General features: G+C 39.3%; 1 protein-coding gene and 1 long non-coding RNA gene across 13 annotated transcripts in view; one reads left to right on the forward strand and one right to left on the reverse strand.

The window, feature by feature from the left end:
- The window catches only part of Rbms3 (RNA binding motif single stranded interacting protein 3), a 1,321,467-nt gene that overhangs the window by 622,701 nt on the left and 671,448 nt on the right, over positions 1–27,318 (forward strand). For 2 of the 11 annotated variants that reach the window (XM_046436912.2, XM_058576564.1), the window contains exon 1: positions 24,677–25,555. The exons of 5 other annotated variants lie outside the window; for them this stretch is intronic. In XM_046436912.2, coding sequence (XP_046292868.1) covers positions 25,481–25,555 — 75 coding nt within the window. In that variant the 5' untranslated portion in view covers positions 24,677–25,480. Of the gene's footprint in view, positions 1–24,669; positions 25,556–27,318 lie in introns of those variants that run through there. 4 more of the 11 variants (XM_046436918.2, XM_046436913.2, XM_046436910.2 and 1 more) reach the window with 4 other exon arrangements.
- On the reverse strand, positions 1,509–24,824 carry LOC124087812 (uncharacterized). 2 transcript variants are annotated; one of them, XR_009226030.1, is made up of 5 exons: positions 24,514–24,824; positions 10,001–10,170; positions 6,038–6,228; positions 4,427–4,595; positions 1,509–3,858 (listed from the first exon to the last, which is right to left on the reverse strand). It is a non-coding gene; the product is annotated as an uncharacterized LOC124087812 (long non-coding RNA). The 2 variants fall into 2 exon arrangements; XR_006850200.2 differs by lacking the exons at positions 6,038–6,228; positions 10,001–10,170 and adding an exon at positions 5,919–5,996 and having other exon boundaries at positions 24,514–24,790.

The raw sequence follows: 27,318 nt of genomic DNA on the forward strand, positions 1-27,318 counted from the left end.
ATCACCTCTAGATTACTTATATACCAATAAAATATAAATGCAATGTAAGTAGTTGTTATACTGTATCATTGAGGGAATAACAAAAGCCATTTGTAAATAATCATTATAGATGAAATCTTTTTTTAATATTTTCAGTCTATTGTCATTTAACTCTGTGGATGTGGAACCTGCAGATACAGAGGACCAGTTGTAAATATATCCTCATTTTGTGCCAATTTGCACCTTATTGCCTGCATGCTGCATTTGCAGAATTATGGGCTCACTAGGCTTTCTCAACCTCAGAATGTGAACGTATGTCATGTTCTCATATGTCACGGTTCAGCCTTTCCTCCTGTGTCTACCTGAGCTAATCTTACCATCTTCATGTCTTTGGAATTGAAGCAAATTTTACTTCCTCAATGAAGCTTTCCATGAACCCCCAGGCACTTTTAGTTATTATTCACTTTCTCCTGTGTTTCTTTAGTGCCCTTGATATATGTACATTTTAATAATTTGCAGTTCTCTATTTACAAGTCTGTTTCTCCTCTGAGTCATGAGGGCAGCCATGTAACTGCACAGATATGGCTCCCCAATGTCCAGCTGGCAGTGGTTTTCATGTGATTGTGTTGGCTGAACACCTTGTAGAAACCAGTGGAGACATAAATACCTCATCTTGCTGAAAATTAAGAAAACATACGCTTAGGTGGGATTGCCAATGAGCAGCATCAGAGATGGCTATTCTCGTATAAGTGATTTATTGAGGGTGTGCTCTCAAGAGAAACCTGTAAGGCGGTGAGGGAAGCTGACCCTAACAGGGAAATAGGCAGAGAATGGTTTCAGAAATCTGGCTTCCACCTGTTCCACTAGAAAACATTGGAGCATGGATTTTGACTTCCACTTTGCAAAGGAGCTGAGGTTTTATAGCTCTTGTTTATGAACCACTCCTCAGGAAGGTGTTGGAGTGGTGTACGTATAGCTTCCCAGGCAACTCTGGGTGAGGTGGCTCTTGTGAGCTAGAGGCTAGGTCCCAGAAAAGATGGGAGGATAGAAACACGGGCTCGGCAAAGGAGAGCTGTCAGGGGTGGATGCAGTATCTGTAATACATACCCAAATATTCTTACACATAAAAGAAGGCAATAGTTCACATTTGTTGAAATCTCACTTTCTACCAAGTGCTGTGTTCAGTGCCCTACATGCATGAGCTTGGACCTGTCAGGGGTCTGTCCTAGAGTATGTTAAACAACTATCTTCCTGGAGATTGCATCATAGAACAAATCCAGTCAGGGACCCAGGGAAAGAGTGCCTATTCCTGCATTTCACTGAATTTGAGAAGCACTGATTACAAGGTATGTCATTATTTTATGCTCTACTAGGAAAGAAAACAAATACCTCCTAAGGGACTATAATACAGTGCTTTCCTATCACCCACAGTGACAAATCACTTGGCAGACATGTCAAAATGTAGGAGAAAGGCATGCATGTTATTTGGAGATTCATGAATATTGATGGCCAAACAACAAGTTGGAAGAAGTTTTTTTATTAAGAAGTATACAATTTTAAATCATGAATTAATCTCTTTGAAATGAGTTCTAAACTGGGTTATTTAAAATGATCATTACTGGGCTGGGGATGTGGCTCAGCGGTACAGCACTCGCCTCACATGTGAGAGGCACTGGGTTCGATCCTCAGCATCACATAAAAATAAATAAATAAATAAAATAAAGGTATTGTGTTCGTCTACAATTTAAAAACATGTTAAAAAAATAAAATGACAATTATTTTGAAATACTATAGTGCACACAAATGTTTGTAAGAATTACATATTCTTTCTATGTCACACAGAGATTCTTAAAACAATATGCATATACTTCCTGAAACTTATATTTGCTCCAGTACATCTATATGGTATTTTCATATAGAATCATTATGTGCTCTATTCTAAGCAGAGATTATATTAATTACACCTGTCAATAGTTTATCAGTAACTCTTACAATTTTCTACAATGGTATACATCTGATATTAATTACGATGTTTTCTTGTTCACATATGTTTTAATTCTTGATATAAAACATAAAAACAAAGACTATTGATAATTTTAAGAGACTTTTCAATAAATGGACCAATTACACATGCTGTTGTATGCCACACAATTTTCAAAGATTACCCATTACTTCCCTGGCACATTTCAAGTAGTAGAAAGCCAAAGACAATGCCATTGATTTGATAAAACCAAGACTTTGAGTTGGCATATTGGCTTACTCTATTACAGATTGGTGTTTCCTCATTTTCCAGTATTAGTGTGAACATTATAATATGAATTATATTAGAGTGAACCTTATAAATATTAACAGTGCAATATTTTTAATGAACACTCTCTGAGCAACAGCCAAATGAAATGAAATAGCCACCCTCGTTATGCTTTAGTTCAGTTAGTTAATTGAAATATGAGAGATTTCTTTATTTATTCTATGTTAAAAAGTGCTTATTGCCTTAGCCAGCTAGTTGCTATTACCAAAATTAAAAACTATATAAATTACACAAAGCTATCCACAGAGGCTAGCTTAAAAATTACTGCCCCTGCTGAGGATAAAATGATGTCTTTGGTTGAATTACCAGATACAAAATAACATCTAGAGATAAATTATTTTTTAGACCATTATTAAAGGATTAAAGGTAGGTCCCAAATCTCTGTTGACCAGATTCATTTTCGCCTTTATGGTTGGTATGCCTTTGCTCAGTTTTGAGTTATTTATAACAGAGGAAATTGCTGCGTTGTTAAATAAAGCTCAGAGCTGCCACAAAAACGAATCTCATTTATTGCTTTTGTTTGTGGGTTTGGTTTTCCATGCCACCATCAGAGAGCCTGCTCTGGCATCTTTTGCAAGTTATCCAAAATTTTCAATTGGTTTATACCTAAGCTGATCAGAAAACACTTTCGATGCAGATTTAAAGCTAGGGTTCAAGTTCATGTGCAATCACTAACAGTTTTTAGAACTGAAAGTCTAAGCCTTGGAATTGTTTCCCCCTTGCTCAAGAGTGGGAGGATTGGTAAGGGAGAAAAAGTTTTCATCACATAGCTTTGCCCTTAGAGATAAGCTTCAATTTTTCACCTGTCTAGGAAACACTATCTCAAAAGAAAGCCAAAAGGATAACCTTTTGAGAGAAAGTGAGAGCATCTCTCTGCTGGACCATTCTACTTGGCCCATGATGGAATTGTATCATAGAAAAATTGAATAGCTTCAGATGTTATGAAAGTGGGTCATCTCCCACTATCCTGATTGATCAGAAACTATACCAAAGTCAGTGGGAGTGGGGAAAACCCATGGAAATAACTGCAGAGCTTAGATATGTTTTATTGGCATTTTATTCAACAATAGTTTAAACAGATGTTCATCTTTAGTTGTTCTTTACTTTGAATACAGAAGAAATTTAGTTTATTTCCCAGGCTAAGAATAAGAACAAGGAAATGAGCACTCTCATACATTTTTTTTTCCTTTTTATACATCTTTCTGGCTTTAAAAGTAAAGGAAAAATAGGGATAAGTTACAGAAGAGAATAAAAATCATTTGTTTTTATTTGGTGAATCATTCATTTTTTAGTATATACTATGTACTAGGTATTGTTCTAAGAACTGGGGCTATAGCAGTAAATATGCAATAGACATTTCTACCCTTGGTGAGCTGACAGTCTCATCGGGGGAGATAGATAATAGTAACAAACAATATGACATGCTAGGTGATAACAACTCTTGAGAAAAACAAACTGAGGTATTCACAGTACACACAAATTCAGGGAGTACTTTCACATTTTATTTTATGTCCATCTTACCCCTACAACTCTGCACCATGGCTCTGGAAAGAACTGGAGACTGTTGGAGCCTGTGAATGGAGAAAGGGATATGTTGGAGGTATGGCTGGATTGTTTCAGAAGTGTTTGCTGAAGGTGACATTTCACATTAAAAACTTGAAGGGGCCATGGTGCATGCCTATAATTCCAGAGATCTGGGAGACAGAAGCAGGGGGATTGCAAGTTCAAGGCCAGCCTGTGTAACTTAAGGAGACCTTGTCTCAAAAGAATAAAAATAAAAAGGGCTGGGGATGTATCTCAGTTCAAGTAGCTTCAAGTTCAAAAAACTTGAAGATGTTGCTATTTAAAGGAAGACTGTTCTAGCCAGAAGGATCAGTCTGTGCAAAGGGGAAAGCATGTTTGGCAAGTCTCGGGTCCAGCTAAAGAAGCCAGTGTGGTTGGACAAGAGTCAGGACAAGGATAGTAACAGGAGATAAAGTGTGACAAGTAATAGGGAAGGTTATGAAATGAGTGTGCTGTGCAGCCACTGGGGAATTTTGAACAGAGGAATTTGATTTAATATTTAAAAGGTCATTTTCACATCTATACAGAGAATAGACTATGGGGCTGAGGCTGGGCAAGTCTGGAAGCTGATCTTACCATGCGAATTGGTGACTATCATAGAGGTGCTTGTACAGGTTAGGTCCTACTTGACTTTTGTTGTGATGCAGGAGGAAGATTACCATCTTCATTTCCCATTGTTGAGATATCCATCCATCCATTAGTTCATCCTGCACATATTTATGGTATGCCTTTGATACATCAGCTACTGATAAAGGTTCAGAGGAACAATGAACAAAATATGAACATTAGTCTCATGGAATTTATTATCTGTTTAGGAGAGGATTGACTAACAAACACATATCATGCCACATATTTGTAGTAGGTTAATATGGCTTCTAGGGGAATGCTGATGGAGGGTCAGACCAGGTGGAAGTAATGGTGGATTGTATGGATTCTGGATATATCCTGAAAAAAGTCCATTTAAATATTTTCTTATACAACATATGGATTCACAAGAAGAATAAAAATAAATTCAGTTTTTGGTATTGTTATAGTAAGGGAGTATATCCATGTAGTGTTTTGCATGGATTTGAGTGTGTGTGTGTGTTTAGGTGTATAAAGTGTTTTGTAGTTATAATCCTATGCCACCTACTAATATATACACTTGCACTTAGTATAGTATATACCATGACATAAGGATATTCTACATCCTTAAATAGTAATTAAGAATATAATCTTTAAAACAAAAGTCCAGCACTTCACAAATCACATGCATTACCCTGTTGTCATAAGTAAGCATTAGAGTGGGTTCTGTCGAGACTGGATGGCAGCCTGCAGTCTTTCAGAGAAGAGCTCTCTTTGGGTTTGCTGTGCTTTTTATCTTGCTGTTTCAGAGAGCTTATTAACTGGGGAGATTTGCCAAAGAGCTTATTCTCTGAGTTTGGTAAGGAGCCCAAGAGTTAGGTGGCCAAAGCTTTGCCCTTGGCCAGGCACCTGTGCTCTGATTCTCAAGGGATCGTTTCTTATGCTGATGAGGCTTTCCTCACCTAGCACATTTATGGACAGGCAATTCTCATGGTCACTTGTATTTTTGTGGTCTCCCCAGAAGTACTTACAGAATCTAGACAGGAGCCCAGCACCACATCCTTACACAGACAGTGGGAGTTACTAATTTCTTCTGGAATCTCTTCTTTTTATACCTCAGATAAGCACCCCCTATGCCTGCCTGTCACTGTGGCCTGGTTGCCTTCCTCTCAATCTTATGTGTGGAGACTTCTTCATAATTTTCCTGTTGGTAATTAGGTCCAAGCATTCAAATCAGCATTTGCCTGGACTGGAAGTGTCTGAGACACGTGTGTGCGTGCTTGGTACAATATTGGATGGAAATCCCAAAGCTTACTAAAATACTAAGCATTCTTAACTTACTGTTAGATAATTTTGTTTTCTTATTTCCTTGTGGCTTTGAGATGTGTTTTGGGGATTGTTTCTGGCATGCAACATAAATTCTAATCAGAATTGAAGCACATTTCATTAATTAGTATTACATTTGTGTGGTATGTCTCATTCACTACTTTAAATTGGCACTTACCTGTTATTTCTTATTAGAACCATAGATGCTATTCACCTGTCAACAGGCACAGCTCATCCTGGAAAATGAAGGTCTTGCCTAGTGGAAATTAGTTGAAAGAAAGAAAAATATTGACTTACTATTCTCACCATGGGAATTGGTGACTACCATAGAGAGAGATGCTCACACAGGTTAGGTCCTACTTGACTTCTGTTGTGATGCAGGTTAAGCAAGAGGAAGATTACCATCTTCATTTCCCATTGTTGAGATATCCATCCATCCATCAATTCATCCTGCACATATTTATGGGATGCCCATGATACATCAGCTACTGTTAAAAGTTCAGAGGAACCATGAAAAAAGTATGAACATTATTCTCATGGAATTTATTATCTGTTTAGAAAAAGGGTTGACTAACAAATGTCTATCATGCCACATATTTGTAAGTGCCATAAAGTATGCATATGGTAGGGTAATAGGACAAAGAATGAAGTGGACATGCTGTGTTATATGACATGAACAGGGAGACCTCTTGAATATGAATGGAGATCTATAAGATGGGGGGAATTAAGTCATGATTATCTGAAGAAAAGTTGGTGCAGACAGAAGGAAATAAAGGGTAAAGACTCCAAAGTGACAGAATACTGTCCTCCCGGAGCACCAGCTAGGGGGCATAATAATCGGGAGGGGAAGTGATAGAGATGAAAAGGAGATAGCAAATCCTTGTGGTTTTGCTATCTCATTGCCTGCCATGCCACCATTCCCCCTCTTATTTGTATAATGTGTTAGTCAGGCTTTTCATTGTTGTGACCAAAATACCTGATAAGAACGACTTGGAGGAGGAAAATTTTATTTTGGTCTGTTTCTAAGGTCTCAGTCCATGGTCACCTGACTGTATCACTCTAGGTCTGAGGTGAGACAGAATGTCTTGGTGGAAGGGTATATTGGAAGAAAGTTGCTCAGCTCATTTTTGTTCCAGAATTTTGAGATGAAACTAAATTCCCTGGTTCTGTTGACAGATGGGATTTGTTCAGGCCTCACCAATTTCCTTCTGGGTTCTTGTCTTGCAAATTTGAAGTCTAAAATCCACAGACAAGAACAAAAGGGAAGAGTGAACTTCGTAAGATTTATTTACGTGAGAAGAAAGAGAACTCCCATGATGTAGGAGGGGATCTGATAGTATGCAGGGCTGGGGCCTTCTGAGAAACTGAAGGAGCATGAAGACACCACCCTCACTGACCCCCACTTCCAATTCCCATCCTTGCCATCAAGTCAGAAAGATTTCAGATGTGTTGTTCAGAGTGACAAGCATGCGTTTATTGAAATGATAGGAAAAGGGAAAGTGGACACCCTCCAGGGAGAGAGTGTGTCTGCTCAGAGAGGAGAGGGACAGACAGCATGTCTCTCCTCAGTTTTAGTGGGGATTTCAGAGAAGTTTCTAGAGAGCCCCACCCATGTCTACCTCTTGACTTTTGACAGCAGGATGGCATCAGATTTTCAAGTCCCCACTGCTATGACAACTTTGGCTCATACTGACCGATTCTAATTGGATTCTGAACCATACATTCTTAGAGGCTTTATGGTTAGGAGGAATTATCCTGATCTCCCTGACTGGTCTGTGAAAAGGGTCACAAGATCTTCCCCTTCAAAGTAATTTGGGTTTTTCTTATTGGTGTTATTTTGGGCCTGTATTTTCTCTTCAGATAACAGATAGTTTGCTGAAAAATATGACATATCCTCTCCTATTAAACCAGGCAGGGCTGCAGGTGTTTCCTGGAAAAAAAAAAACATGTGTGTGGGGAGGCATAGTAGGTCTATTTTGTGGAATTATTCCTTTAACCTCATGTTCCCACTACTCACATCTGTATGTCCCCATCAATGGCAACCAAAAAGCAGAGGGAGGGAGGGAGGGAGGGAGGGAGAGAGAAAGAGGGGGGGGGAGGGAGGGAGGTGGAGTGGGGTGGGCAGAGATGACAAGAAGCCAAGGTCAAGATGTAATCCAAGGGCATGTCCCCAGTGACCTACTTCCTCCAGTCATGTCCCACCTGTCTTTAGTTACCACTCAATAGTTCATTCAAATTATTAATCAATCAAATGGATTAATCCACTGATGAGGTGACTGCTCCCATGATCAAATCATTGCCTAAAAACCTTACTTCTGAACCTTGCTCTATTGGGGACCATGCTTCAAAACCTTGAGCTTTTTGTGGAACATTGAATGTCCAAACATAACATGTAGAGCTTGAAGATGTTTATGTCTTCTACAACTCCTATTTAGAAAGAGATGTCATCCAGGATAAATAAGACCTTAGAGTCGTTATCATTGGAAAGCTAACTATACTTCTTGGAGATTCATGAATGACCAGCAAAAATTTGATTTAAAAAATAAGGGGGAGGTGTTGCTGGTAAATCGAGAAAGGAAATAGAATGTTATCAGGGAAAAGAGTGTGATAAAATAGCAGGAAGGATAACAAAATAAATTAATTTTGAAGACAATTATGTTTTTTAGCCAAATTAATTACCTTTGATTCCCCTTTTTTTTTTCTTGTAGGGCTCCAAATTTTTTATATAGTACACAGTCATGTGTAGCAGTTTTCTCTAGAAAAGAAAGAAAGAAAGAAAGGAAGGAAGGAAGGAAGGAAGGAAGAAAGAAAGAGAGGGGGGGAGAGAGAGAGAGAGAGAAAGAAAGAAAGAAAGAAAGAAAGAAAGAAAGAAAGAGAGAGAAAAGAAAAAAAGAGATTTTTCTCTCAGGCTCAGAAAGTGGTAGGTCTTGTGTACTCTAAGCCAGTTATGATGATTTCATCTCATCAGTAAATTATTTAGGCAATAGCAGGCGACAAATTCTGTCCAATGAAATATGAGAAGTCAGCTGGGAAGGGGTTTTTAGTAAAGGTGTTTCATATTTTTAACAGAGACAGAATCGATAAGGCAGATTCTTCTGGATGTTGATTGTTTTAGTCAGTTTTTCTACTGTTGTGACCAGAAGACCTGACAAAAATAATTAGAGGAGGAAAAGTTCATATTGAGGCTCGTGGTTTCAGAGTCTCTGTCCATAGAAGGCCAGCTCCATTCCCTGGAACTCCAACAGAGACAGACCATCATGGCAAAAGTATGTGGTGGAGGAAAGCAAGTCAGGTCATGACCACAGAGAAGCAGAAAGAGACTCTACATGTCAAGGACCAAGTATGTAACCTCCAAGACATGCCCCAGTGACCTGCCTCTTCTAGCCACACTCTACCTGCCTTCAGTTACCTCTCAGTTAATTCCTATCAGGGGATTAATTTTCTGATTGGCTGAAGGCTCTCATAACTCAATCATTTCACCCCTAAACCATCTTGTATTGTCATACACATGAGATTTTGAGAGATACTTTACATCTAAACTATAACGTTGATGGATTAGGAGAGTTTGGCTAACCATTGTGGGGTGCGTGTCAACATAAGGAGGTTTCTTGTCATGGTTAGGTGAAGGTCCTGGCTCATTTACTGATGGTCTGTTGCTTCAGAAAGGACTTTTAGAATCCAGATACAAGGGGAAAACCCACAAGACCCATACAAATATGTATTTCTATATTCTTACATAAAATGATGTAAGTTGTTTTATTTGTAATAAAACCCATAAAAAACCTGTGCATCTATCAGTAGAAAATCATAAAGTATTACCATTACATATCAGATATTTTTTAACCGGTGCTTTCAAAGAAAATTTTTACAAATATTGTCAGGAGAAAGTATTGCACAAAAATATGAAGGTTTCATGCAGATTTGACCTATGTGAAAAGAGAGATGTATTCATAGGGGAAAAGTCAGAAATAGACCAAATATTAATAGCAGTTACTTCTAGATGATAGGATCAAATAGGATTAGATGTATGAATTTTGTGTTTGTTTTTATGCCATTTTACATTTTAACACCTTATAGTGAAAAAGTGGAACTTCTATTGGCAGGTGAAAGTTATGAATTTTTCAAAAAAACAAAAATCAAAGAAACATGAACCAGGTGCCCCACAGGCCTTCTCTAATACAACATTGAAAACTTCAAATAATTTTCATGAAACCAAGACCCACGGGGACTCTCAGTGTACCTTGTCTACTCAAGTCTTACCTTTGTCAGACATTAGCCTTGATGTGAATACTTCATCAAAACTGCATGTCCAGCCAGGCATAGTGGCACACACATGCAATCCCAGTGGCTTGGGAGGCTGAGGCAGGAGGATCATGATTTCAAAGCCAGCCTCAGCAATTTGGGGAGGCCCTAAGACATTTAGCAAGACCCTGTCTCAAAATAAAATAAATAAAAAGGTTAGGGATCTGGCTCAATGATTAAGCAACCCTGAATTCAAACCCTACTACCCCCACCCCCCCAAAAAAAACCCCCAAAAATCAGAACTAAAAATAAAAAAAAAATATGTTTAAAAATCACTACTCTAAAAAAAATGGTGAGAATTCTTTATAGTCTCCAAAAGGGCCACCTTTCTAGTAAGAATGATATTGTTAACTCAGAGGTGGGGTGGCCCTCTTCTGTGGCCCAGGCCCATACTTCCACAGACTGTGTAGAATAAAATAATGAACTCTGGTTTTCATATGAGGTCCTCTGCTTAAGTTCAGCCACTACCTAGTGATGATGGACACGGAACGGTGATGGCAGTGATGGGTTGTTCTGCATGTTTGTTTTTTCTACCCCAAACACCAAGGGAGCATGAGACCTAAGCCTGCAGATGACTGCACCAATATTGCTGCACAGGACAAATTAGAATTTAAGTCAGCTTGAGTCCTGCAGGGTCTCTGGGCCTCTAAGCTAATTTAGGATGACCTGCAGAAGCCAACGGGAGGCAGAATCTGGATGTTTCAAGTAGTTTTGAGACTGGGAATGATTTTAGAATCATTGGTATGATGGAATACTTAGAGTTAATATATTTAACATTTTGGAACACACATCAAGGGATAGTTTTATTTCTCTTCCCTATATCCTCGCATAAACATAACATATGATCCAACAGTCTATTATATCTCGGAGCTCTCTTGGGGTCTTGTCTGTCTGCTGTATGAGAGGAAAGAAAATGGAATGTTGGAGGAACAAGTGTCATGATCCGGCTGTGTTATGGCCAGTGTGGTTATATCGTAAGTTGTTAAAGTTTGCATTATTTGATAATCAGAGTCAGAGACAAGAACTTGGGTGTAGAATTTGGATGCAGATAGATTGCTTAGTACATATTTCTCTGAAATATAAGTGAGGAAGTGGGGAAGGTGGAAGGAGGAAAATCCAATACCGTGTGCAATGTTAAGGTCATTACTTAAAAGTTTGTAGCAGAATACAAAACAAGACAAAACACTAGGGTTGGTCAATTGTGTCAGCATCACTGAGACCATCTGAGAAGGTACAGAAGACTTTCAGAACTGTTTGCATATGGGCCGGATGCAAGAGCACTTTTACCTTCTCTTAACCTTTAGTATTTTGTGTCACCTTCACACAATTGCCCTGAACTTTCAGGCCAAACTCACACAGGTGTCTAGCACTCTTGGAAGATACCTCTGGGAGAATGAAATATGTGGCGTATGCTTGAGGTGGCACACTATGTGTTAGGTGAGCCTCTGCTCGCATGGAACTGTTTCCTGGAGCTGAGATGGCTGAGAGGATGTGATAGGGATCATCAAAGTTCCTGGTGATGTCAAGCCTTAGAAATAGTGTTTTAGGAGTTGGAGCTCGGGACAAATTGAATATGTAGTCTATATTTTAATGTACTTATGAGAACCTATTATATTCCAGATGGTGGGAAAATTGTCATGGTTAAGATCCCTTATAAGATTCCAGTTTGCTATAGGAGATAAGCTTATTTCAATTAAATTCATTACCTACTCTCATGGAGGTGTGTACAGGATGCATAATAAGATTTCATGGGAAGCTGCTCTTATTCCAAACTGAGGAAAACTCTCAGAGGAGGTAAGAATTGGGGGACAGAGATGCACACACGTGCATGCACATGCACACACACACATCGATCTATATCTTTGTGTGTGTTTCTTTCATTCAGAAGGGTGATGATTGCATGCTTCATGTGAATTATTTATCCATATTCTTGAAATTCAAATCAAGAGGCATTTTAAGATTCATGGAGTACAAAAACGGACCACACAATAAACTGGCTTTAGAGAAAAGTGTAACTTTCCTCCCAAATCATACGTATGCTTTGGATACTTTGATATTTTTTGGTTTTCTGGTTACTTATGTTCATTGCAAAAAAATGAAGACTGCCCATAAAGCTTATGTCTAGGTTTGAATTTGTATTCCGCAGAAGAAAACCTTTGCACCTGCCACTGAAATGCATCCACGTCTGGAGTGGAATGTGCCAGCTGTTCCCATCTCCAATGGCATGCCAGGCAATCCAGCTCTGAGAGGGAGGCATCAGATCCCAAGCAGATGAAGCTAGTGGGGAAATTTCAAGTTGACAGAATGCAATTACCCAAATTGAAATTAGGCCAGGGGCATATCTGGAGGCCCTTCCCATCTGCTGGGGGAAAAGGATCATCAGATATTTACTGAGGGCAAGTGGTCAGTGTCTTAGCTTCAGGAGATATTTAAAAGGCAGACACTTAATTTAAAAAAAAATACTAAAGGAAAACTGGACCTGGTATAAAAATCATATCCCTTCCCTGGAAAACAAAACAAAACAAAGAAACAACAACAACAAAAAAAAAACCACATAAAGGCCTTGAGAGCCTCAGCCCTTTCTGGCCTAGGAGGAAAGAAATGTTTATGGATAGGGAAGTTAAATATTTCCACATCAGCTACTCTTAGAAAAGACATGGCATAATGGACAATTGGTTATACTGGAAGTGACACAAAGAGATTTCCCCAACCAAACATATTGAGTCAAATACATTTATCCCTGGTCATAGTGGATAGATCTTTCCATTATGAGCTTATGGAACAACACTGTGCAGTTTCTCTAAGGGCCTTGACACAATTATTATTTCTTTACCCAAAGAAGCCAGCTAATTTTTAGAGTTTGTATTGTAAATAAAGAAGCTGGGATCACACAAGCCTTTAATAACTACCTTGGGACAATTGTACCTCACTTCCATAGAATCTGCAGGTCCAGGTTATTACAGGGAGGCCCTGCCTGTTCCCTTGACACTGGTAACACATATACCCTTCGCCCGGAAGGGTGGCTTTTGGTGAGGAAATATAAGAATCTATCTTAGTCTTCATACCTTTGTGAGGCCACACATTCACATATGCTCCCCACACTCTAGTCAGAGAGAGGGAGAAGGAGAATGAGGCATCTCAGGCCAGACTGGTCAGGGGGAATCCATCAACCTGAGCAGACTGGCTAAGATACTGACCACTTGGAACTTTCTTTGCTTACAAAAGCTAAGATACTGAGGCTGGGGATGTGGCTCAAGCGGTAGCGCGCTCGCCTGGCATGTGTGCGGCCTGGGTTCGATCCTCAGCACCACATACAAACAAAGATGTTGTGTCCGCCGAGAACCAAAAAAAAAAAAAAAAAAAAAAAATATATATATATATATATATATATATATATATATATATATATATATATATATAAATTCTCTCACTCTCTCCCTCTCTCTCGCTCACTCTCTCTTTAAAAAAAAAAAAAAAAAAAAAAAAAAAAAAAACAAAAGCTAAGATACTGACCACTTGCCCTCAGTAAATATCTGATGATCCTTTTCCCCAGCAGATTCTTCTTAGTCAATTTTTGAACTGGGAACTCATCATTTCTAGCTTGAGGGAGGAATAACAAAGAGGTATCTTTGTGCCAGATGTCTCCTTTTCCAATTGCTGCCTTTTGGAAACGTGGTTTCCTGGGGTTCTCACTCGCTACTCCCCAAAGGACAGCACCAAGGAGTCTTTTCTCTACTCTTCCTATAAGCAGCTATTTGATGCCATGTGGCTAATCCTGAAAGGCTCTCACTTCTCCTTCCCACGGTGCGTAGAGAGGAAGGAAAAGACATGAGCTGGTAAGAAATCTTACTCAGCATTAAAAGGAAAAAAAAAAAAACTTCCTTTGTTAGGGTGGTTCACTTGGAACTTTCTTTGCTTACAAAGAGGAAGAATGCAGAGGAATCTGCTAGAAGAGCCGGACCTGCATGGGGTGAGACAAGGTTAACTGTCAAATTTAATGCAATTGTCTACTTTGGGAGGGAAGAAGCCACACGAGGACACGTATACATTAGGCCTCTGAATCCCTCCCTCCCCTATAGTACTACCATTTACCTGAGTCTATGGCAGTGAAGATCTAGAATCTCCAAGTCTCAGGGGTTTTCCACTAGTTTATCCACCACATAGTGACAAACCATCCCAGAAAACCTCCCAAGATGAGCTCAATCCAACCAATGGCCTAGCCTGGCCGTATTCGTTAGAGTTCACTTGTGAGAGGTGTGAACATACATGGTGACTTGTGGCCCTAGCGTTGCCCCTTTTTGATGAATCAGCCTATACAGATTTCTTCACCTCTTCATTTTTGTTTCCTTCTTGGTCATTTATAAGTACCAAAGTTTATCTTTCACAGGGGAAAACAGAACACATGTGAGTTAATGTTAATCCAGAGCTCTACAAATGTTAAAAACTTGGCATTATTATTTAGAGGCTTAACTTGTACTAACTGCCTCTTAGTTTTACTAGCCCTATATAACCAGCCATCTTTTGCACGTTTTATGTGAAAGCTGGTTTTCTGGAAGGGGTGAAAGTTGTAGGAGTAGGGAGTGAAATAGGTGCTAAGTTTTATTTCCTACTAAATAATTCTCCTCAAGGTGGGTAAACCTTTAGTCATTAAATTGCTGAAAACGAAGATTCTACGTTACAAGAACAAATCTCTAAGTGACAATTATTTGTCTGTGTTCTTAGCATTTACGAGTCTCGGTAAACATTCAGTACATTTATGTTCCCCCCATTACCTTCGGTCATAAACTTCCTTAAAGAAAAAAGAATAATTATGTCTCCTGACTGCATAATGAGCACAGACGTTCAGAACACTGAAAGCCTCTGGTGGCACAGGTCTGGCATGCAGGCCGCTAAGGGGCCAAGTGTTTTCAAGGCACTGGCAAAAGTGGCAGGCTGACTGTGTGTCCATGATTTAGTGCCATTCATGGAGGTGCCATGTCAAGAAGGCAAAGTAGAACTTCTGGGACATTTTTGGAGTTGAGTACTGCTCCAGCATACAGCTGCGGGGAACATCTAGGAGTCTGACCCAAGTGTGATGACCCCATGCTACTGATGCAAACCTCACCATCAGTCCCCAGGGCCAGACAGTGTTCTCCTGCAGCCCAAAAGATTCAGTCTCATCTTGGTTTACTAGCCAGTGCTTCAAGGTGTCCTGAAATATGGAAGTCAGAAAATGACCTTCAAATCTAAATACAACCTTCATTTTATACCTGAGATAACTGAGGCTCCAACTGGAGAATAGATCTCTGTCATGTCTGTCCCTCACAGCCAAGATACCTGACATGTCCTGGCTTTGATACTCTTAAGTAGCTTCCTTGTGTTCAGGAAGGTGGTGCAGGTTACAAGATAAGGCACTGATAATGAAAAGAGAATCAGGAAAACAAGAAAAAAAATATTTGAAGGAATGAAGTTTTCCCTTCCTAGTTCTTGTGGATTTTACTTCTCTTTGTATTGCAGTCAGAAAGCAAATCAGTGCAATTTTTCCGCACTAGAAGTGTGCAAATGAAAATGAAGGAAAATCAGAAAATTGTGTATTTCCTGAATCAGTACTTCTCAAACTAATGGTGAAAGACTAATTTGGGGGGTTGGGGTTCCAATTGACCTCAACCTATAGTTTTTGTGAAATACAATAAAATTATTAGAAAAACCAAATGCAAAAGGCAGACTTTCAAAATAGAAATCCAGACTTTATTACCTAGAGACAAGAAACATAAAATTGCGATGAGGTTGCTAGACACTTATTCTTGATTTTGATACTGGATGACCATGGGTACTAAGTTGTTGATTGCCACTTGTTTGTGGATCACACTACATGGTTAACATTGCCCTGATCTTTTCTCTTATGCTCATTCTTCTGGTATTTTTAAATGAGCATATCTGTCATTAGTTTTTAAGTGAGTTTTGCCATTATTTTGATATAAGACTCATGACTCTAGCCTTTAAAGAAAGACTGAAACCTTTCTTAAGTTGACATCTTATATCAGGAATAGAGATCTAGGTATCTATCATTGCAGATAGCATCTTATTATGTTGACTAACAATTGAAAAATAAGTAGTTTCTTCAAGAAAGACACTAGCTTAAAGCTATAATTAAAAAAAAAAAAAGAGCTCCTGGTATAGAATATCGTGCGGATACAAATCAGGAACATACTGTGGGTTAAGACTTAAGAGAGAATTAATTGAGGGACATGTTTGGTTTGCCCACTTTGAGTGTAAAGATAATTGAAATATTAACCATTGCCATTTGTCATTAAATTTGGACTCTCTACCAAATCCTTCTGAGTCCTCTGAAAAGCCTATAAACCATTTCAGTGCATCAGTTAGGAGCAATGTTGCCAGATTTAGGAAATAAAAACAGAACATCCAGCTAAGTTTGAATCTGACACAAGCAATGAGTAATTTTTAGAAGAATGGTCCAAATGTATCATGAGACTTACCATCTAATATTTGGGCTATAGTTATGTTAGAAATATTTAGCTATTTTCTGAAATTAAAATTAAGTTGATATGCTGTATTTTATCTGGGAATTCTATTTAGTAGGCTTTTGGCCTGGACTTCTGGCAATCTGTTTCCCCGCCCCCCGCTAGGAGAAAGAGTCAGCCCAACCAAATTAAATCTAGCCATATCGACCCAACTTGCTTAGCTATTGGCAACTAGAATCTGGAAGGTCAATAAAAAGTGATGATATTCCTTTTAGAAAAATATGTTTCCCTGTGGCAAAGCAGCTACACATTTTCCCCTGCTTTAAGGTTTTTGTTGTGTGTTCTCCAATGTGCTGGTCCACTACTTGGCACAGGTCAGGACAGTAAATGTGCTTGTGAGAACTACCACTGGAACCTATCTGTAACCTCAGAGCAGGTTGGCTTGATGAGCTGCAAGAAGTGGAATTCTTTGTACGGGAATATGGTAGGGAGGCATAATGATAGAAAATGTTTGCTTATGGGACACATGTAATTTATTTTGATATTGTCACTTCTGGACTTTTAAAAGTTTCCTCTTTGCTAATAATAAAAACTATACTTTTGGAATATACTTACCTAAAATTTTCTTTTCAAAAAAGTTTATTTTAAATAATTTCATATATTCTCACTTTTAGATAAGTTAGAACAAATTTACCCAAATAAAAAAGTTAAATGACCAATTACCCCAACCAAAGAGAAAAATCTTCACTGTTATTATTTTGATGTAGTTCTACTATTCTCTTATCTTTGTGTTTATATTTCATGGTTGAAAACCTACTACATATTTAATATTGTATTCTGATAGTTTCCATTAGTTACTCAGCCAAAGCATTTTCTCACATTGTTAAACTGTTTCCTAAGTATCATTTTAGTGGCTGAATCAGAATCTATACTGTGCTTTATTTAACCAGTGTGCTAGACATTCAGATCTTTTCCAATTGCTTACTTTTATAATGCTTTTCTGAATGATTTGTTTTAGTTTCTTCAACTTACTGGGTAAAAAGAATTAAAAATTTGAAGTTATACATTTTATTAACCTGTTAAAGTTATTATAAATGACATTAAGAATATATAAAAGTGTCTACTTTTATATATTGGTCTTTTTAGCTTCCATTATTTCCTTTAATTTTGGGGGGTTCTCCAAAGAAACAGAACCTGTGTCTGGAGAAAGAGAGAAGGCAGGGGGAAGAATTAGTGTAATTAGCAAGGTGACTTTTAGTCTGAACCCAGCAGTCAGGTAAGTTAGCAGTCTGGAGACATAGGGGAGAGATGACATTGAGTCGTGAGTTTAGAAGCAGTAAAAATGCAGAATTGCTTCCTTTTCAGGGTATCTCAGTCTTTAGTTTTAACGCCTTATACTGATTGAATGGGAGTTATTTGTGTTATGAAGTGTAATTTGCTTCACTCAGAGTGTACCAATTTTAATGTTACTCAAAACCAGAAACTGACCTCACAGCAACATCTAGATTTCTGTGTGATCAAAAAACTTGGTACTATAATTTGGCCAGGATGTGACAATGAACCATCTTATCTGTCATCCAAACAAGATGGACACTCTGGTGGAAGGCCAAGCTCTCTTTCCTTCCAGTTCTCTCGCTATGAAGACTGAACTGAGTTATTTAGTTATTCTGTGAGTTCCCCAGTCTGAACACAAAGGTTTTCTCAGCCAACTTGGAAACAAAGCTTTTAAGATTTCCATCAAATGATACTGAGGAGAAAGCTGGGTTTGAACCCCATACAGACATGAATCAGGAGTATTCTTCTACCATATTGTACGTGAGCAAGCTTGGCTTGGGTAAATTCTCTCCATCTCAGTTTTTCCAACTGTAAAGCATGAACAATCATAATTACTTCCCAAATGATTTTGAGTTTTAACAGAGGGAGCATTTGTAAGTCTCTTGTACAGTATCACATATGCAGTAGACCATCTCTCTGTTAATTCATTTCTTCCTTGTCTCAGTCACTTTGAGCTGCTACAACAAATTCTAAAGACTGGGTGGATTAAGTAACAAACAAATACTTCTTACATTTCTAGAGGCTGAGGAGTATAGATCAAGAGGTTAGCAATCGTGGTGTCTGGGAAAGGGCATGCTTCCTTGTTTGCACAGGGAAGTTTTATCATTATATCTTCACATGGTGGACAGAAAATCACATCTAATGTTTCTTCTCATAGGGGTACTGGTCCTATTCTTGTAGGCTCCACCTTCATGAACTATCTCCTAAAGATCCCACCTCCTAACCCTTCACAGTAGAGAGGATTTTAACACATGAATTTGGGGGGACACAAACTTTCCATCCATACCACTCTTCCACATTCTTCTTTTCTCAATCTCATTAACCCATTTTCAATAATCCATATGGTAAGCCTTTCTCCCTTCAAATGATCAGTATAGTAGTGGTTGTCCTATATGAAAAGATTTTAAAAATATCTTTTGGTACTTGCTTGATTTTCCCTTCCTTAAATTCACAAAGTAATGTACAATAACCAACAGTAGATGAGTGAGGTAATCATAGATGGAACCATTCATTGATTTATTTAGTATGTATTAAATTCCAAGGATTATTCTATATGTTGGGATATATGTGAATATGATAAATTCCCTGCCCTGTGAAACTTAGGTATTAATAAGAAAGATATTCAAATATGAAAACCAACAATTATGTACACAATTTGCAAGTGATGCTGTATTAGTTGTGCTAGGGTAGGACATTCTGTTTTAACAATCACCAGGTGTCACTAGTAGAACATAAGCAAAGTTTTTTTTTTTTTTTGTTTTGTTTTGTTTTGTTTTGTTTTGTGAATGGTCAGAGGCTAGTCCAGGCACCTACCCAAAGTAATTGTTCTCAGCTTTTCCAGGTACTTTGTTCTCATTGTATAGCACATGCTTCCACCAGAGAAGAATTCAACCTCAGTAGCCCTCAGCAGCTGAATCTTTTTGTGTGTGTGCGTTGGGGGAGGGGGTTTGCGGGGTGGAACCAGGGATTGAATTCAGGGCAGTAGACCACTGAGCCACATCCCCAGCCCGATTTTGTATTTTACTTAGAGACAGGGTATGGCTGAGTTGCTTAGGACTGTGCTTCTGCTGAGGCGGGTTTTGAACTCACAGTCCTCCTGCCTCAGCCTCCTAAACTGCTGGGATTATAGGCATGCGCCACTGTGCCTAGCTGCAGCTGATTCTTATAAATGTATTGAAAGGAAAGTGTCCCTGCCCTGAAGCTAACATGTATCACGGCTGCTTCGTGTTTTATTGACAATAGCAGTTCACAGGACTGTGCTCACCCTCAGTGGAGTAGAGAAGCAAGCGTAAATCTGGATATTCCTAGTATGAAAGGAGAACTACTGTGTCCACCCTCAGGATTAAGTGCCATGAAAAATATGTAGAGCCTGAGAGGATAGAGGATTTAAAATTTGTAAAAAGATAACAAAGTAATCATGAGCTTTCGTGTAGATTATTACATAAAACTATAAGTATGTATTTCGGGCAAACATTGAGTGGATATAAAGAAAACTAGTTAAGAACTATTGTTACAAATCGGTGCTCAGACCTGAAAGAAACATTGAAGTCATTCATGATAGGCTGAAGTTTGGAAAATTTAGAGTTGTTAAGCATATTTGAGAATAGGGAGATAATATTCAGATTGATGTCTCCTACTATTTAGACATATAGTAGGTGCTTGAGAAGTGAATGATATTCATTATTTTGAAGTCTGGCTTTTCTACCAGATTAACCATCTTGAACTATCATCAGTTATAATTTTGTCGTGTTACTTAAAATTATCTTCCAAGGCTAATTTTATTGTGTTTATATCAATATTTTTATGTTCAATTATAGCTTCAGTTTGGAACAGGTATGCTTAAATCGGTAGTTGTCTATTTCTCCTTATTTGTCTAGCGTATTTCCCTAAATCATTGTTAAATGTTCAGTAGGAGAAAGAAAGTTCTAATACTACTTTAAGTTGGATTTTGCAATCAACCATCTTGTCTTTTTTGTTGTTGTTGTTTGTTTGTTTTTTTGAGCAACCTTGATGTTTACCATCCCTCTACCAGCAGCTGTGTTAAAAAGGGATTTCTCCCGTTTGAATAAAGAAGGGGGGAAATGCCAAGATTAAAAGAAAATATATTCAAGGTCATGAATATTCTTAGTGATAGACTAGTATACTTGCTTTCCAAGATGCAGTAGTAGAATTAGAGTATTTTCCTGCTCATTTGCTGCTCATTTATTTTGCTTTGTAAATAAATAAATACCCACAAAGAAAACTCAGCTATCCTTTCTGTGGGTAAGACAAAAGGCAAACCAGAAGAGTGTCTCTGTCTCTTCCCATCTGACCTTTATTGCAGTATCATCCCTTCCCAACAACTGATGGTGTGTCTGAGGCATCATCTCGACCCTGTCAGTCAAAGAGGCCCGATCTGTGCATCATGTTGAGTCTGTGAATGTCCAGGCCCTTTGATGCCCTTTGCTGCTCTTGCATTTGTAGGGAATTTGTTGGTGAGTTGGCAAATGGGACACAGCTGGCTTCTGATTTAGAGAGTGCCTTAAACCAGTTACCTCCTACCTTAACTTGATCATTTAAATGGAAAGCGCTACTGCTCCAACAGAGCAGAAATGATATAAAAACTATTTCTGACATCAGTATCTTGCCTCCTGGATTGCCATGGCTACTAGTGTCTCTAAGGGGAAAAGAAATAAAAAATAAATAAGAACACAGCTTTTATAATTCTCACAAGTGTAAACCCACTTTGCATTACTTAAGAAACGCTTTAAATGCACAATGACTGTCTTAAGCTAATGACAATTGATGCCAGACCATTACAATAATCCAATGAAATAGAATAGGGTTTTGCAAAGTGGCAATTTGTGTAGAAATTGTTGATAGCATCAATACCTGCTGGGAACTTTACATATAAGTGGGCTACAGCTTTGGCAGAGGAGTTATTTACTTGGCCTTTTATTTGTCAATAATACAGTGTTTTTTTTTTTTTTTTTTACTTTTTCAGGGAAGATCTAGGACAGTTATTAATTAAGAACAAGGACATCCTTTTTCCATAGTGCCAGGATTTGCAAAATCAGTCCTGGATGCTGGTCTTACAGGTGTTGGGATTGGGAAGACCTTAATAGGTCATTTAGGATGACAGTATTCTGGAGTTGAACATGCCCGGATCCAGACTATTTGGATGGAGTCCTTACTCTAATGCAAACTGCCAGCAGTTTTGCTTGCCATACCAAATTCTACCAAGACCAGTGTGATCTGGCCCAAGGGCATCTCTCCAGCCTCACTTTATGGTCATCACTGCTCATTCCCGTCATTCTAGCCCCAATGCCATCCCTATCCCATTCAGAGGGTACATTTCCTTTGCAGCCTTTCTATATTGGTTTTTCCCTCTGACTAGCGTATATTGATCCAGCATGTTAAAAGTATATAAATAAGTGCTTCCTGTGATTATCTTGGCTGATTCTTATACTAGCCCGGTAGAACGAACAATGACATTTGATGATCAAGAAATGGAGGTGGATGGATGCAGCAGAGGCAGTACTAGAGCCCAGGCAGGTACTGAACACATCAACAGCACCCAAAACTCAGGGAACAGTTCATACCCTCCTTTTAAGTTTAAGACTCTTGTAGGGAAATCATCTTTCTGACTGTACTTTAAAAAGTAGAATCCATGAGATACTGTTTCTCTTTTCTCTGCTTTGTGTTTTCTTACAGTATTGGCTATCTCCTGATCTCATACTATATATTTGTTTGCTTATTCCTTTGTTCACTCACTAGAATAAACACCTTGTGAAGGAAAGACCTAGTTCTGGTCCAGGTGTCTCTATATTCTTTATACCCATGTCAGCTTCTGATCCGTGGCAAAGAACAAAATGTACTGAAGAAGAGATGAGTTCCGTTAAAATTATATATCACGTATAAAATATTGTGCCTTTCAAACATTTACTGAACATCCATTTTGTGCCCGATTCCATGCTGGTTTTTTGGAGATAGGATGATGAACAAGAATGATGTAACGCCTGCCTGTCCCAGAGTTTATAACATCAGGGAAGAAGCAAGCAATCAGAATAAGCATTTTGTTAAGACAACTATAATGCATGTGGGGAAAGCAAGGGTGTAGAGAAAACTACTCCAAGAAGGGGTGCACATGCTAAGACCAGGAGGATGGGCTGAGGGGGGGGGGGAGAGGCAGAGGGAAGGCCACAGGATTTCAGTATCAGGGATTGAACCCACAGGCACTTAACCACTAATCCACATCTCCAGCCCTTTTCTAATATTTTATTTAAAGTCAGGGTCTCACTAAGTTGCTTAGGGTCTCACTAAATTGCTGAGGCTGGCTTTGAACCTGTGATCCTCCTGCATCAGCCTCCTGAGCCCCTGGGATTACAGGCAACTCCAGTGCAGAATGTGTGAGGCCAAATTCAAGGTTTGAGATGAAGCAGGAAGCAAGGGCCAGGTCATCAGGTGTCTTGAAAACAGTTCCAAAGAGTCAGTACTTCATGGTCTGAGCAATATGATGCCACAGAAGAATTTTTAAAATCAATGTGGTATTTAATATCAGTTTATTACTGTTAGCTGGGAAAGTTGATAGCATTTCCATTTTATAGGTGAGACAACTGAGGTCCAGAATAACACATTAAAAAAATTGCACAGCTGATTCAATGACAGTGTTGTCAGGGTTCCTAAAGTCTGCCTTTCACTCTCCTTCCTTCCTTCCTTTGGATTATTATTCTTGACAAAATAAAGCAAAATTATTGGCTGGGTGAGGTGGCACATGTCTGTAATCCCAGTGGCTCAGGAGGCTGATGCAGGAGGATCATGAATTCAAAGCCAGCCTCAGCAATATAGTGAGGCCCTAAGCAACTTAGTGAGACCCTGTTTCTAGATAAAATATTAAAAATGGGCTGGAGATGTGGATCCGTGGCTCAATGCCTGTGGGTTCAATATCCCTGGTACCAAAAAAAAAAAAAGAAAAGCACAATTATGACCCACCATCCTCATCTTTCTTCAAGGAACACACAGGCTCTCATGCAGCTTCCAGAAACCAGTTTCCCTGAGTGGAAGCCAGCTGCTTCAGGGGTGATGGGGCTTGTACATGGACGGACACCATGTGTGCATGGAGCCCCAATTCTGTGTTTTGGGCCAGGAAGCTGGATTTGTACCAGGAACCTTTTATCTGAAAAGGCGATTCTGAACTCAGGAGAACAGAGCCAACTTGACAAAGTGGAGAGGCAGAGTATTGGTCTGCCCACGCTTTGGGCATGCGTGAGCATTCCCAGCAAAACACAGCTGGCACGTCTAATTTTAGCCTCACCACCGCCTTGAAAAGGGACCCTTTAAGGAAATATATTTTCTCCGAAACAATTTGTATTATAATGTAGCAGCTGATAGACATGTCAGAACATTATTATTGGTGGGGAAAAAAAACTCTGCCAAGTAATTATGATTTTTGTGTTTTTTTTTCCCTTGTGATGATATCAGTAAAGTGATTAAAGCATCCATGAATCAAGAAAATTCATAAAGCAAGAGGCAATGGGAGAAATGCTGATTTTATTTATAAAGAAGCTGATAAACTTAGGAGATCACTTCCTTTCGTGTTTTTTTTTTAAATGGATGTAAACATAAGAATGATTATTTCTGATATTATAAGTTGGTCCATCTACTTGTACAATGTGTGGCTTGTTAGTAACAGCCCTGGAGTAGACCCTAAAATTTCCTCCATAGGTAGCATCCTCCTTGTCTTCAGGAAGTGAAAGGTCAGTTTCTCATCGAGGTCCTGGATTTATCTGGCTTTCATGTGTGTGAACCGGTTTCGAAATCACCCCAAACACACTTTATTTCCATTCAACTAGCAAGGTTAGGACCTCTGCCTTCGTATTATTATTACTGGTCTTGCTTTGCCTTTCTCCTCCTTCCTCCCTCATCCTCTCCTCCCATCCCGTGCTCTTCTATGTTTTGTTCAGCGGTGTGGCTTACCTCAGAACTTGGCAAGAACAGAAAAGAAGGCAGCTCTCTCGCGTGGGGTAGATGGAGGGAGGGATAAGAAATAATCCACCGCCTGCGTTTGAGTTCTCCAGGTTCAGTTCCAGCGGTGGCGGCAGCTTAGCTGCAAAAACTGCTCTGCTATTCCAGATAGCCAGCAGAGGGAATCGCAACTTTGCTGGCAGCAGGGGTTGAAGCAGCCTTTTTTTTTTTTTTCTTGGAGGAAATACTGCAGCCTTCTGGACTGCGTACGCTGCTCCCTGGAGAGGCTCTCTCGGTTCCACCCACTGGCTGGAAGGAGGGGAAGTGAATGAAAGGACAGGACAAGCCCCGAACACCATGTCACTCTGGGAGGGAGACAGCAGCAACTAAGCTGTGCAAGGTTTTCTTTTTTTTTTTCTTTTTTCCCTTTTCTTTTTCTTTCTTTTTCTTTTTTTTCTTTCCCTTCTTTCTTTTTCTTTCTTTCTCTCTCTCTCTTTTTTTTTCCTTTTTCTTTAAGGTGGGGGAATGAGACAAACAGGAGACAGGAAGCTGATCTACAAGGATTCGGAGTTGTGCTAAAAGGACTTTGATTTTTTTTTTTCCTTTTACAAACGCTGGCAATTGACATCACTACAGACAGCCTGCTTAGAGAACAAACTGCCTCATCCCGAGTGGACCCCAGCAGCTGGGAGAAGCCAGGCGAGATCTGAAGAGGCTGTCCGGGTTTTTTTTTTTATCCCCCTGCTGATCTCACTCCCCAACCTTTTTTTTTTTTTTTTTTGGTGTGTGTTTTTGTTTTGTTTTGTTTTGTTTTGATATTCTTGCCGTGTTGGAACTAGCAAGTGGTGAAGTGGTGGAGTCTCCGAAGCCTCATCAGTCATCGGACTGTCAGGAATAGTGGTTTAAGAGGAAGCTCTCGGCCTGGGGCACTATACCCTGTCATCCAGTTCCCTGCCTTGGAGATAAAGATTCCAGCTACATGGGCAAACGCCTGGATCAGCCACAAATGTACCCCCAGTACACTTACTACTATCCTCATTATCTCCAAACCAAGGTATGGCTCAAGCCACGGTCTGGTAATCAGCGTGGTATCGTTCTGCACTCGGGATGGGAAGCAGACAGGCATGTGAATTACTATTTAACCCTCACCCCTATCACCTCTTCCTGCTTCTTTGAAATTGGTAACATACCAATGGAGTTAATGAGGCAGAGGAAGATAGAAGAAGAAAGCAGCAAACCCGGAATTGTAGCTTTCTGTTTAAGGAGTGATAATAGTTTGACTCGAGTTCCTTTGTTATTTGGAAGCATTAATGTTCCCTATATCTGTGGAAGTCCTTTGCAGATGGACAGGGATTTTAGAAAGGAGATCACAACGGTGATTATCAGGCACAAGAATATAATTTCAGGGACTTTTTTGGTGAGCTGTTCTTTGTTTGTGGCTCTCGAAGGGTTTTTCCCCCTGGAGAGGACACACCAGGATGGGGGTGACTCAAAGTTTTAATCGCTAAGTATGGAATGAAAGGAGGATGTGGGAAGGCATGGGGGTACCTACCAAAGTCTCTTTGAGTTTGTTGGGTGTCTTTATATGTTTTAGTTGCCTTGCGTACTTTATTTTATATTGAGGGTGACTAGGATGCCAGAGGCTGAATTAGCTTTCCAATGATGGTCTTCACTTTGGGACGCTCTGTTTTTCTGTGTGAGTCGCCGTCAGGAGGCCTGGGTTCTTGCAAAGGCATGGAATGTAACTGATAATAATTGGACTTGAATTGGTTAAATACTTTAGGCTTTGTGAGTGAGCGTGTGCTTAAATGATCATTAGGGGCCCACGTAACTAAGCAGTGGGCAGTGCCAACCCTGAACTTTATCCTGCAGTTAAGACATGACAGACTCTCAGGTGTGAAATCACTGCTCCAATTTGTCAATTAAATTGGTGGGGGGGGTTGTTTCTGGAGTCACCACCTTAAGTGCATGGATGATATTATTTGGAGCTGCATTTGCCAGACCCTACCATCTTCTTAATAAACAAATATGCCCAGTGAAGAAGGCGTGCCTGTGTGGTGTGGGCAGCCAGCAGTACTCGCTGCTGTGGTTAGGCTTTGGTAATTCATGCTGTAGTTATCTCTCATTTCTTCTTTCTCGTCCAACAATGCCCATTTGTAAAGCAGACCAGGCAGCAGACTTTCAGTATTGTATTAAGGATCATTGCTTGTTCTCTTTCTTTCTTTCTTTTTTTTTTCCCCCACTTGCTCTGTGATTCGCCTTGCCCCTCCAAGGTCGACTGGCATTGCTTTTTGCCTTTGTGAGCATTTAGTTTGTGCTGTTGCTGCTTAAATAGACCAGCCCTCCTGCTCAGTGCCTTGAGTTTTAACTCCTTGGGGGATTGAGTAGAGAATGCCGCCTGCCATTCCTCAAGGAGATGGCAAAGCAAGGACGAGTTAAAAAGGGGGAAATTCACAGTCATTTTTCATCCCCCAAAGAAACAAAAACAATAAGCTCAAGCGTTGCCTGAAAAATATTGAACATTCCATCCCTTTTACTCACACTTGGCTAAATTTTTCCAAATGTTTCAAAAAATCGTGCTTTGTTTGGGTCCTTCTTTTTTGTGATTGTGTTTATCCAGAAGAGAAACTTTAGATTGAAATGAATGAAATGATTGTTTTTCTGCATGAGATTTAACCTATTATTAGTAGAAAATAATGAATGATGTACATATTTTATCAAAGATAGAGGGTGTTGGATGAGCTACACTGGTATAGTGTGTGTGTGTGTGTGTGTGTGTGTATGTGTATGTGTTTGGTGAGTGTGTGTATTTGTGTT

The sequence above is a fragment of the Marmota monax genome, unplaced genomic scaffold, assembly GCF_021218885.2.
Source record: "Marmota monax isolate L192 unplaced genomic scaffold, Marmota_monax_Labrador192_F-V1.1 WCK01_AAM20220418_F8-fsc00021, whole genome shotgun sequence".
NCBI lineage: Eukaryota > Metazoa > Chordata > Mammalia > Rodentia > Sciuridae > Marmota > Marmota monax.